General features: G+C 41.1%; 2 protein-coding genes across 2 annotated transcripts; one reads left to right on the forward strand and one right to left on the reverse strand.

The window, feature by feature from the left end:
- The first annotated feature begins 450 nt into the window (after positions 1–450).
- On the forward strand, positions 451–3,552 carry znf511 (zinc finger protein 511). Its single transcript, XM_037271808.1, has 6 exons — positions 451–707; positions 773–849; positions 1,426–1,627; positions 1,794–1,918; positions 2,463–2,687; positions 2,798–3,552. The coding sequence occupies exons 1-6, from the start codon at positions 561–563 to the stop codon at positions 2,868–2,870; spliced, it is 849 nt and encodes a 282-aa protein (XP_037127703.1). The 5' UTR covers positions 451–560; the 3' UTR covers positions 2,871–3,552.
- On the reverse strand, positions 3,099–5,472 carry msx3 (muscle segment homeobox 3). The gene is made up of 2 exons (XM_037271819.1): positions 4,973–5,472; positions 3,099–4,273 (listed from the first exon to the last, which is right to left on the reverse strand). The coding sequence occupies exons 1-2, from the start codon at positions 5,328–5,330 to the stop codon at positions 3,867–3,869; spliced, it is 765 nt and encodes a 254-aa protein (XP_037127714.1). The 5' UTR covers positions 5,331–5,472; the 3' UTR covers positions 3,099–3,866.
- Positions 5,473–13,049: the final 7,577 nt, after the last annotated feature.

A 13,049-nucleotide genomic window follows, 5' to 3' on the forward strand; every position in this document is an offset into this window, starting at 1 on the left:
AAAATGGTTCCCCAACTTTACTCTTTAGAAATCAATTTTTTGAACAACGCCGTGTGAGTTAGAATTAGAACCGATCCATCATTCTTGGCAAAACTTTACAAATTGGCTGTAAAACCAAAACACTGGGAAACGCAACAAATTTAAAATGGGTGATCATCACACAAAATAAATGATGGATTCGGCTGAATTCTGACACATTAATGGGGCGTAGTAATCGTGTAATATTGAATTAAGCAATAAATTAATTGACCAAAGTTATTGAGCAGCATGTTTGCTGCCATCTACTGGCCGTTTCTGTGTACTGCATATTGATTAAAAAATCTGAAATGAATGTCCGTTGTCACTTGAAAAAAAAAATGTATAAAAAATATTTACAAGCATTAAATGCTTGAATTGAATGAGTTTTTTTTGTGGCAATAACAGGGGCAAAGCGAAGTACGACATTATTGATTTGAGCTGGTCGCAGGGTGGTGGTTTGAACTCCAACGTCATCAATCAGCGACGGGAGCAACCAAAACAGTTCAGAACATTTTTGACTACGTCCACGTTAAGAAACCGTCATGTTACAACCAACATCGTTTCCAACCTCGGTAGGGGACCGCGACAAAGCAGACTGCACGACTGAGGACATTTTGCAAGACGAGGAAAACCCGTTTAACTTCAGTCCTCAGCTCATCAATCTTCATAAAGACCACGAGCTATTCGAGGTAATGACAACATGAACTAATATACCGTACTGTTTTATTTCATACAATGGATATTCTATTTTCAGGATGGAGACGTTGAAAGACACATGTACCTTCAAGACCTTTATATTTCAGAGGCAGACGACGACAAACAAACCCTCAGGTATGACAGTTGTACACGTGGTTAGTTAAAAAGTACTGCAATGATTGTTCTCCCCCAAAATGGCCAAAGAAGCGGGGAAAATCATGATAGCAACTGAAATAATACACCTTGCTTGATATTTTGCAGATTATACAGAGATTTAAAACCAACACTATCAGCTTTTTGATTTTAGGTTGACACAAGACATGCATAACATAGTCACCCTGAATCAGTCTTGGAGCGGACAGCGTCAAACAGTTCTCTTTTTTTTTTTACCTCCAAATCTGTTGCATATTTTTTATTAATGTTTGGTGGCTCATATTCCTCCATGTTGTTGCTGTCCCTGGTTTTACCACCTAAAAAGTCGAGAAGATCTTGCAATTGGCTGAAGACCAGTTCAGGCACAGGGTGTATCCATCTCTCACCCAAAATCAGCTTCAGCTCCCTATTGAGGATAAGGGTTATGAAAAATGAATGGATCTAAAGTCCCACATATCTGTTTGAAAATATAGGCTGTATAGTAAAACTTTTATGTTGAGTACCTTCATTTCCTGGGGTTCACAAGTTCAAGATGTTTTTGTCTTGTTCTTTCTCCAGCGTTTCAGAGTTTGCCTGTCACATCTCTGGCTGCAACGCAGTCCACGGTACTTTAGAGGAGTATGAGCACCACTACAATTCCTTACATAGACACGTGTGCTCCATCTGCCGGCGCTCATTACCCACCGCTCGCCTCCTGGATATTCACATTCAGGAGTGGCACGACTCTGTCTTCATGGTCCTGGCACAGCGGCAGGACATGGTATGAAACACAAGAATTAAAGCTTTGAGGTCCCGGATGGAGGAATGCCACCATATTTGTAATGTTTTGACACTCGGCATGTCAAGCATAAAAGATAGACGAGCAAAAAAAAAAAAAAAAAGCTGGTCTGCATAAAGCTGCTTTACATGGTACACATGATTTACAGTACCAGTGTTTGGTGGAAGGCTGTGCACACAAGTTCAGGACGAGCACACTCCGGAAGGACCACTTGATACGAATTCACAAGTACCCCCCAGACTTCAGATTTGACAAAGCCAAAAGAGAGAAAGGGTGAGACTGCACTTACTTGATTTGCTCAATAGATGGCAGCAATGTTCTTTATGTACTTTCGAGTAATTCTTTTGTAGTTTTCTACAAATGACATGTTGCTGACAACTAATTTAAGTATATTTTTATTTGGGCCGTACTTGCTATTTTATTTTAAAAATTCATACTGATATTCAGAGTTGGGTAGGCTATCAACTTGTACTCAAGAACATTTACTTTATAGAATTAAATGACAAGTATAAGTAAGTAGTCCTCGAAATAATTGAGTGAAAAATGGTAAGAGTTGACTTTTTAAATATTATCAAAGGACACGTGCTAAATGAGGTGCACAGTCAGATATTTGTTTTGAAAATATTCTTTGCATGATCACAATGACTTATTTTGTATAAGAACTTGTACTCAAACCATGTTGAAAAAAAATGCGTGACATTAACCGCTTCTTACGTGCACTGTACTTAGCAAAATAATGTGCAACCTTTGTTTCTTTTAGGGGGAATCCCCTTGACTAGATTTTGCTGCTAAAATTCCTGACTTTTTTTTTTGCTAGATCTGGAGAGACAAAGCAGCAGCAGGACATAGCGATGGAGGTTGTGGGTAATGCGAGTGAGGTTCTTTGTGAAGAGCAGGCCAAACAGGTAGATCAAGAAGAATCCATGGAGATGCCCGTGTCCTTGACAGGGACCCACTTGACTGAAAAAGACACCACACATGAGGAGATGGCAGCATGTCAAAACACAAACGATGAGCATCTGAAACCACGATACTCCTACAGGTCAGTATGGCTGCTTCATTTTATAACTACAGTTGTACAACATGGGATTCAAATTCCACTTCAATATTCTTTTGTAAGTTGAACAATCCTGCTTAATTTTTTTTCCCTAGGGTTCCTTCTAATGTGTGCTTTGGTCATGGCTCCATTCGAGGCTTCAGAGGTCACAGAGGAAGGAGGAAATGAAACAGCTTGAGAAATCACAATTATGTACTCTATTATTTCAAATAACATAAAATAGTTTTCTCACGTCATTTGTTCAGACAGTCTTTTGTGTGACATGCACATTTTTTACTGCAGGTCTTCAAAACGGACTTTTTAAAACAAAAAACAAAGCAACCTCAGTATATTTGTAATAGACTTTAATTTCCCAAAATGCTTTTTCAGTATAAAATACACTTGATAACTCTTGAGTATAAAATAAGTCATCAATTTTTATTTACAGATAAAAACGGTGCCTGCTGTTGTCTAATAAGAGCTTTTCAAATGACTGCAAAGTAAAACCAAAACAAACTTAGAAGTACATTTTAATTTAAAGGTCAATGGTGTAAAGATTATTAATGTGGGCAAAAGGAAGGTATGTTGACTTGGCATAATGTCCATGGAAAGCTCAGCGTCCGTTTTAAATTTGAGTACAATTATTGCTTAATATAGCGCTTGTGTCTTCTGTGCAATGTTCTTGGACTGTCTTACAATATTATATCTTTGGATTACAATTTTAGGAAGGTCACATCAAACATTATTTTTGGCTTGTAAATCCCGTTATATTTTGTACATCAATACACAAGTAAATCCAATACAAATGATCAACATCAGAATATTGTCAAAATTTCCCGTTTTTACCTTAGGTATTAAAAAATATTGTTTTTGAGAAATAGAATTTTGATAGAAAACACCTGGAATTTTAAAAGTTGTGCAATTTGTTCCTTTTTACTACACTGCCAAAATGTCCATTTTTGATTAACCAGTCAAGTGTAAAATGATTAAGGCCGACTATAACAATTATTTAACTGTTTGTTTATTTATTAACAATTTTATGCGATTTTTTTCCCTACTAAATAAATATTCTCACATTAATGTTTATCAGATTTGACTTTTGTTGCCTTGTGGCATGGAGGTCATTTTAAGGCAAGGCGCACACGCTCACACATGTGCACGCAAAGTGTCCAATGCAATGCGGTGTTAAGACAAGTAGTACATCCCATAGGGTCCACCAAATAGTCTCGGAACCGGTAAGGCGGGCCGCGGGCTGTTCACAGCTCCGTAGAGGGCCGGTGCGCCCATGGGTGCGCTCAGGGGGAAGGGGAAGGCGAAGGCCGGCAGGAGCGGCTTGGCGGCCAGCTTGAATTTCTCCAGCTCGGCCTCCTGCAGTCTCTTGGCCTTGGCCCTACGGTTCTGAAACCAGATCTTCACTTGTGTCTCTGTGAGGCTGAGGGAATTGGAAAACTCTGCTCTCTCGGCGATGGACAGGTACTGTTTCTGGCGGAACTTTCTCTCCAGGGACAGCAGCTGAGTGCTCGTGAACGGGGTTCGGGGTTTCCTGTTGTTCTTGTGTTTGCGCAGGTTGCAGTGGCTCGGGCTGGGGAGTCCTTGAGGACACAAAAAACATGAAACATCTCATCATTTCATCAGGAAGTTGCAGTGGAAAAAACAGATATTTACACTCAGTGGACACTTAACTAAAATTCTAGCAACACCTGCACCATTTCATTACAATGACATAATAGCTAATTATTATAATTGGCACTGAGATAACGTTTGTTTCCGTCATTGTGTTTTGTAGTTTGCCGCGGTGTGTAGCACTGCCAAGCATGATAATAAAAGATATTTCAAATATTCCGATCTCTATTTAGTAATGCGAGTGGCTAAAAATATTAGACGCACATCACACTGCATTTCTACCACAGCGGTAACATTTTAATAGTGTTATATTGAAGTAATACTTTAAATTCAGTCCGGTGTAACTTGAGGCTCGGTTAATTTAAAAAAAAAAAAAAAAAAATACATGATTTTTTTTTAAATACAGCGCTTTAAAATAGTCATTCATTCGTTTAATAAACCACTCCACGAAGACGCTTTAGAATTTATAAAATACACTTTTAAAAAAAAAATCAGGATGCTGTTTATCTTATTATGTATTCCCAGATGTAATCTGTGGGTGCACAACCTTACTCAAATCGAAGTTTTACAGACTCACTTGTCAGCCCCCGATCTCCACCCTTGAAATTATTGCAGATAGATATATTTCTATTTTCAGACATAATAAATAATTAAATGCTTAGACTCACTGGGAGGTGATGCATAGGAAGACTGTACCCAGGGGCTGCTCTCCTTGTCGTTGATATCCACATTCTCGGCTTTGAACCGATTAAGTTCCACCGGCGAAATGCGCCCCGCGTCCTCTTCTACAACCCGCGCGCTGGGCTCCGAGGATTGTTGACTTCTAGCCTGCGTACGGTCCGACATGAGTGACTCCACGCTGAAAGGCAGATCCACACTTTTGCTTTTACACCTGGCGACAGGTGACGAGTTGAGCTGCTCTGATGCGGAGCCCCCGGAGGCGCGCTCCTCCGTGGACGTGTCCCCCGGTGCGGCCGAAGGTGGCGATCCCTGCGCAGGATTCATGACGCACAGCTGAGGTGCCATACAACCATATGTCCCTCTGCGTTCCACGTCGTTGTTTGCGTGTCTTAACCCCAGTAAATATGTTTTTTGTTTTTTTTTTATGCAAGGATCGCGCACCAACTTGCTCCTCACGCAGTCAAGTGCTTTCCCAACTTACCATACCGCACGCTTTCTTCTGTCATGGACCTCCGTGACTCCACCCAGGCTATCTCTGATAGGGCCACCATCCTCATGACGAGGATGTGATGCACAAGTCCAACCACGGGCTTAATTTGAGACCCTAAAAATGTCATATAGCTTGCACTCTTGCACCCTTGAACATTCCAACAGGGTTGGCCCCCTGTTATTTTGGCATTCCTTACTGTATCTTAGTCATTTTACATTCAGCATTTTGCTTTCTTGGCCCCCTGTTATTTGGCTTTCCTTACAGTATCTTAGTCATTTTATATTCTGCATTTTACTCTCTTGTGCTGACTCTTTTAGCTCAGGGGTGTTAAATCTTTTTCTTCCAAGGACTGCAGAAAAATCCAATGATGCAAGGACCACTTTGTTATCGTCGCTATTCAGCCTTAATTCATTCAACACTCGACAATAAATTCACCAGTGTTAGTAAACCGATGCAAACCAAGCCAGTGTAAATTGTGTACAATGTCAACAAACAACAAGCTGCCCGGCCGCAAACGGCCCGCGCGCTATAGTTTGAACACCACTGCTTGAGCTACTGGTATATTATATGCACCAAGCTCGAGTCAGCAATTTTTGGCCTTTGCAAATTCCAATCATAAAAGCTGCTTAATATCTGAATATTAATGATCCATACCATAGTACTTCTAAGTATCCTTCTGCTGTCCTTATTAATTAAGTCACTATTGGACAACAACTGGCTGAATGAGAAGAACACACACTAATAAGATTAGCATATGCAGCGATCACCATCCTGCCTACACACAACATAGTGGAAATGGTTCAGAGCTAACTTAGCTAACTCCACATAGTACGGCAGTAATTTTATTACATATTATGCTTATTATCACAGCACGACCGTTTTAAATAACAGTGTAGAGCAATGACTTGAATGTGACCGCTAGTTACTGTGCAGGCATGATGGGCTGCGTTCCAGTTCAGATACCGCCATTTTCTGATGAAATATGAGTCTTTTCCAGAAAAAAACCAGAACGACGTCACAACCGGGTTGTGGCTTTCTAGTAAACACATTGAAGTGAAAACACTTTGATGGATGCGTACAGGAAATTATTGGTTGGGCCCTCAGAATAGAAGTTTTGTTTCCAAACCAAAATATGACTGAGGGGGTCGCTCTCTTGGTGATTGCGAAATTGCAGCTTTACAACAACCGTTTACTTGTATTTTTACCCCAAAGGCTCCGAAAATGCCATTTTACACCAAAAGGAATTATGACCACGTTCTGTCAGGGTCACCAAAGGTCAGTACAGCTGCGCTAATTTGCATGTCATATTTAATCTTCACGGCGGTTTACACACAATTGTTATTAAATACAAATTAAAAAAAGGTCCTGGAAAAACAAGTTGCTATTGTTCCCTTCTGGAAAAACCGGTGTCACTGGTGTCATAGCATACTGCTGCGATAATTTATAATGATTTCCTTATCGAAACAGTTATTTGAATGTATGCAGGTATTTTCATCAACGTGTTTTATTAATGCAGGAATTTCAAAAATCTGTCTTCTTTACAGTACTTTAATAGAGTGGAATCACTGTAAACTTTCTGCCTCTTGGCCTAGTGGTAATCAAATTATCTATGGCTGCGTATTGGCTGTATTTCAACCCATTGTGTTCTTTGTCCCCTGGACAGACAGCCAAACCCCAAATCAAGTTGAAGAGGCCCCATTAAAGAGGCCCGTCCAATTGGGTCTTGTTTTGCAGCACTTCAAATCAGGTCAAATCATTTTTGGAGAAACCTAATACCTTTTTTTTTTTCTCCCCCTCTGGGAACTGTTTTTTTTTTTTTTTTGGACAACTAGTGACTATCTGTGGGACAATTGGTTAAACGGAGTTAACCGTTTCTTTCCCTGAGGTACTTTTCTCGCTTTGATCCTGCTGTGACTGGCGCCTGTCTGCTCCATGTCTACCCCCCTTTTTCGTAACTACCCGCCGCCCCCTCATCCCTCCCACCCTCGCTCTTTCTCTGTGTGTGTGTGTGTGCGTGACTGATAGATTGCTGAGTAACCAGACAACATTTCAGTGCCTGTAATTTAGTGTTCAACATTACATTCCACCCTACTTAATGTGAATGTAGCAACTTTTGGCTTTGATTCCCACTCTTTGAAAAAGGATCTGGGTTTGCTGTGTGGGCTTGTTTTGCTTATTTTAAACGTAGTAGACGTATGTAGTTATTCTTAGCACTCTCACCACCACATTCCTGAAAAGTCATTATTGAATAATTTTCTCCACGTCTGTCATCTTGGCTTGTAAATATGAACACTTACGAATTAGTGACACGTTTGGTCAATTTGGACTTGACAAAGTTGCGCTCATTTTTGCGAGTGCTGCTACTCGCCAAAGGCAAGAATTGTTTAATGAGATAAGTGTGGTTTTCCTCTCAACCCAAACATGTTAGAGCCGGCTTTATTTCATTAAAAAAAAAAAAACTCTTCCCCTTTCATGAGACTTGGCATGCTCCTCCTGCGCAAACTTTAGGAGGGTGCAGAGTCATCCGGCATAAACATTTACACACAAGACACACTGCAGGGGAGTTTTGTGGTGAGACTGTAGCGTCTTTAAAAGTAAGCATAGTCGAATATTATCTTGTTCGTATGTGAGTGCCAACACTGGCTTGTCAGAAAGGATGTTTGGATACATTCTTTCTTCGCCTTTTTTAATAAAAAAAAACAGTTTATTTAAGCAATTATTGACCGGAGTAATTATTGAAATAATACTCTACTTGCTCAGTCATGCCAAGATGATGTTGAGGGCCTGAGGTCCTTCTTATCTGATCAGAGTTGTCAAGGGAACTGCTCCAGCATGTCAACCTTGATGAGTTGTTTCATGTTTTGCCATGTAGGTCACTCAAGTTGCTATTCTATCTTCGACTTTCACTGTGTTGTCTAACTAACGTGACTATTTTAGCAAGTCGCCATCATAAAGCAGGATTTATTTTCAGCTTCGCGTATATCTCGACTTGGTGTCATGTTGTCTTTGGACGGCAACTTAGTAGTTGTTAAAATATAATCCAATCTGACAGATTCTTTATGATCATTTGATTTTTGGCAACCAACAAACAGCCTGACCACAAGATTTGAGAAATTGCAGCAGTCGAATGAATTTCAGGAGGTTTTTGAGGAGGACTTACTAGGACAAAGGTGATAGATGATACGCTGATACTTTTTGTAATTACCTGATGGATTGTTGATTGATTAAGTGCTTTTCATGTAGCCTCTGTATGTTAGCATGATTCAGCTGCCAGGGAAAGTGCTGACAGGTGAGCGGCGAGGCGCGTTCCAGATGGCGTCGGGCCGAGTGTTAGACTGACGGCGACTCAGCGGCGAGGAGTGCGAACAGGTGAACGCAGATACTGTATATTGTTGTGATCTGGCTGGGACCGGGCCGAGGGGAACGAATGGAACCGGACACCCCCGCGTGGACCCGGTGCTGGGGTGAGCTCAGGATCGGTGTTGACAGCGGGGCAGGGAGCTTAGACTCCAAGTGATGATAATGGCATTGATGAAGACTTTGGAAGCGTGAGCCACTCGCCGAGGCTGGAGATGGCCACTTATCACGGGGTCTTTATTGTCTGGCCATGATAGTCAAAGTTGGCGTCTTTCTTTTGAGGGTGATGACAGCACGGGAGTTGGACCTAATGCAGCAAGAAACCTGAGACACATTTATTTATTTATTTATTTATTGAACATGTAATATTTGTTGAGTTTTTTTGCATTGGTATCTGATGTCTTTATACCTATTCTTTGGAGTGTGTGCCTGAGTCTTTTAAAAGGTGCTTATATTTTATTTACATTATTTTTACTCTCATATAGCTCAAGTAGACTAACATATTATTATTAAATTAGTTAAATGATGACCTCATTTCCAGGTTTCTAAATTCTTGTCTTTTGCGTTTTTTGTAGATCATTGACAGTATTTTTTTCTCTTTTTTCCACATTGCTAAATATTAGTATATGATATCATTGTCAGCCAGAGCAAAAGGGTTTACTAATAGCATTTCTTAAAAATGCAATGTAAGTTCCACAGTGGATATTGTTAAATGGGATTTCATTTTAAGATTTAAATTGCTCGTTTAAGCATACCGATAAAATTTTTGTCTAGTTATCGCTCTTGGATTCAGTTGTCATCAGTCTTGGGATGCCATTTTTAATGTGAGAAAATGAAGGTATTACATCTCAGAGGTTGATAAGGTTGGCGATGGAAGAGCCAAAACTGGAACAAATTGGGGTTACATGCTTTAGTCAAGGGCACTTATGCGGCAGCTCTCGATGGTGGGAATAGATTCACTTTGTGTTCACTTCCTTTCAATTAGGCTGTTAGTGGATCTGAGACGCAGCGTGATACTCTGTCACCCAACCACTTTGCTGACATTTATGTCATTGCCTGCACCTTTAAATGCAGATCTGTGACGTGGGAGTCTGTGCACAAAGCATTGTTTAAATGCTTGGCGCTTCGACATGTGCCTGTGTGAGAATGCGAGGTGGTTTCTGTGATCTCGGCGCAGTGACAACCTGAACAAATATGCTGGAGCTGATTCTTGGTTCATGACAATAAATGCCACGTTGTCTCAAGGAGCTGTGAAAGAAATGGGAGGACACAGCAGAGGCCCCTGAATAAACAACCATTAAATTCTCCCTTAGCAATGGAACAGTCAAACTTGGCGCTGACCAAAAAAAAAAAAAAGACTTAAAAGTACGAGAGAGATTGTTTTAATAAGAATGTCCATGTTTACCTCCTCCACTTCATCTTTTTAGATTGGATGTTTGAAACAAGAAGCAGATTAGTAGACAGCGGGATAAAGAGCACATGATGGGTGGAAAGAGAGAAAGAGCGGCGGGATGGAGAAGAAGATGAAAGCTTTGTTGTGCTGATGGTTAATGAGCTGGAAAACACAATTGAACTTTTCTGACTGTGGAAATCGCTGTGAGGGCATCATAAATTAGCGCCAGTGTGGGAGCTAGGCGGCAGACAGAAAAGGGGCTTTGTGTTGCCGGCCTGCTGCCTCTGAAGTTGCTCAATTCTTTCCAGCACTCTGGGGTCTGCCATCCTGCCTGGTGCGATGCCTTTAAGACTCCGATGTGACGTGCTGGCCCTTTTCCATCATCCTATAAGCGAGCGGAGGCAGAGATAGGGATGGGAAGAAAGGAGCGACGACGGGTCTTTGCTGATATTTTCAAAGGGTGACTCCTCATCCTGCCTTTGCAAGCTTGGCACATGCCTTCTGTTACTAAGTGGCTTCATATTGAAAGAGTCGGCGGCCGCTATTCTCTCTCCCAATGGGTGCCAGCCTCTGTGCCCTGGCAGCTGCTGGGCTTCAGAATAGACCCATAGTTTCCCCTCTGCAGGTGAGCTGCACAGCCAAAAAACGGGGGCCCCTCAAAGGGCCTTTCACCGCCTCAATAGGAAGCTGACTTGGGGAGAGTGGAGCGGGCACACAATGGCCGCCTTCTCCTCCGAGACAGAGAAGATGGAGATGAGCTTTTTGGGCGCCGCTATAGTGTCGCTTATAAGCATGTCGAGGCGAGAGGAGAGGATGACTTCCCTCAGTCAAGTTTGGGAAGGCGTGGTTCTCTCCCCCTCAAGTGTGTTTGGCTCTCCTGTCATCCGCCCGTCGTCCGAGTAATCGCTGTGTCTTTAAACCTGACTGAACACACCATTTTTGTGCATGTGTGAAACAGGCTACTTCGATGCACTGTTTGCTTTTTAACTTTTATTAGCAGCAGCCTTCACTGACACAAGAAAGGTTGGCAACGGAGAGGGAAGGAAAAGGGGGTAAATATTTATTGTAAATAGTAAATTACAACACGGTTAAATGGTCATTTTATTCTAATGATTTACTGTTAATACTACTAATAATAATAATAACAAAATGAGTCAACGTGACAATTAATATATTTTTGTGATTTCTTGTTCCATTTCTCGCTTCAAGTTTAGCTTCAGATCTGGAATCAAAATATTTTTGTCCTATTCTAAGATGTTTGCACAGTTCTAATTTCATATGAATAATGCAGTATATTACATTTTGTAAGTAACTTCCCTATACACTGCACAACATATTGTGTTTGCAACGTCACCTAAAAACTCAGATTTTGATTGATTATTTTCCACTCCAATTTCTAAAAACAGTCCTCGCTCATATTCCTCAATGTTATTGTTAACATTTGGCACGAGGTTTTAAACACCATTTTAGCGTCTTACGCTGTCTGTTCTAGTCGCCCAGGGTGAGATATTATCACTCGCTATCTCCTTTTTCCTCTTTTCTTACCCTCCCTTAATCAGTTCCACTCTGTTGTTGTTGGCCCCGGGCCATTGCTAAAATGCTTTCATAAGCATGAGACCAAAGCCTGCTCAGATGTCCACTAGACCCTTTAAATATCCACAAGGACCCCGTGGTCACGGTGTGGCTGACCCCACAGCAATTGTTGACATCATTATGGAAGCAGTACAACATCCTTCACGCCTTCCTAAGCCTGCCATCTTCTTCTCAAGTTTGGACAGCTAGCTTTGGCCAAGAACGGGACACACATAACCGGCCACGTCCCTGAAGGACATAAAATACTTTCAAATCCAGGACAGACATCCGTTGCGAGGACAGACATGCTTGTGAACGCGCCACACTTCATGTCCTATTTGCTCTGAGGTTTTGAGACGAAAGCAGCGTTTCCTGCACTCGGGCCAGCTGGGAGTGATTTTCAGACTTTAGTAAAATCCCGCTTTGGCGAGCGTCTTTCCGCAGGGATAAGTTCATAGGCCTATGTAAAGCAATAATGTAATAATAACCCCTTTTAGCGGGGTTTCATCTTGTCTTGGCTGGCTTGTTTAAAAAAGCTGCAGCGCGTAACCTTATTGGGTTAAGCTAATTAGAAAAGAACACTGCGGCCATCCACTTCAAATCATTTTTTTGGTCTTGCTCAAAAAACATATTGCTTCCATCCCGAATTTGCAGGACATGAAAGTTAGTTTCACTGTAAATAACATCAATTATAATTTACAAAATGAAACAAGAATGAATTAGATTATTGAAAAATGTTGCAAAAACTCTATTGTCCTCTTGTGTTCGCCAAAGGTCTCCTTTTCGGAACCTTTAAATCTTTTTGAAATACATTGTAAACATCACTGCTTCTTATCACCAGTGTTGTGCTTCTGCTCTTTTTCTCTTCCTGCCCTGTTTGACTGCTGATTATCACTAACATTATATAAATATGTCAGACCACAGAGGTCTTATCTCCAAAGACGCAAGTTACACTTTTTCTTCCTCTTTGTTGAGAGGAATCACTGAATGGTGAGTCAGTACAGAGAAAAAAAAACACATTTTATTTTATTTTTTGAAAAGCAGTTAATGGACCAAAACATTAAGCTAACCGTGGTCTTGTCATTGAAGCAAATATAAGCATTGGTGAGACATCCTTTCTATGATTTCAGGCTTTTCAAAACCATTTCAGGTTGTACCCACTTGATAAAAAGATCTTAAAGGATCTATATGCCCCCTGGACCACAGGTTCCCCTTCCTGATCCAGCACAAAGATTTCTCTTCTTTGGCAAGT

Source organism: Syngnathus acus, chromosome 15, assembly GCF_901709675.1.
Source record: "Syngnathus acus chromosome 15, fSynAcu1.2, whole genome shotgun sequence".
NCBI lineage: Eukaryota > Metazoa > Chordata > Actinopteri > Syngnathiformes > Syngnathidae > Syngnathus > Syngnathus acus.

What these genes read in the sequence shown, in the direction of transcription:
- znf511 (XM_037271808.1), top strand. Translation starts at nt 561, where the DNA reads ATGTTACAACCAACATCGTTTCCAACCTCGGTAGGGGACCGCGACAAA. An exon ending in GACGACAAACAAACCCTCAG is followed by an intron (nt 850 to 1,425) that starts GTATGACAGTTG and finishes TTCTTTCTCCAG; the next exon opens with CGTTTCAGAGTTTGCCTGTC. An exon ending in TGGCACAGCGGCAGGACATG is followed by an intron (nt 1,628 to 1,793) that starts GTATGAAACACA and finishes CATGATTTACAG; the next exon opens with TACCAGTGTTTGGTGGAAGG.
- msx3 (XM_037271819.1), bottom strand. Translation starts at nt 5,330, where the DNA reads ATGGCACCTCAGCTGTGCGTCATGAATCCTGCGCAGGGATCGCCACCT. An exon ending in TTCCTATGCATCACCTCCCA is followed by an intron (nt 4,274 to 4,972) that starts GTGAGTCTAAGC and finishes TGTGTCCTCAAG; the next exon opens with GACTCCCCAGCCCGAGCCAC.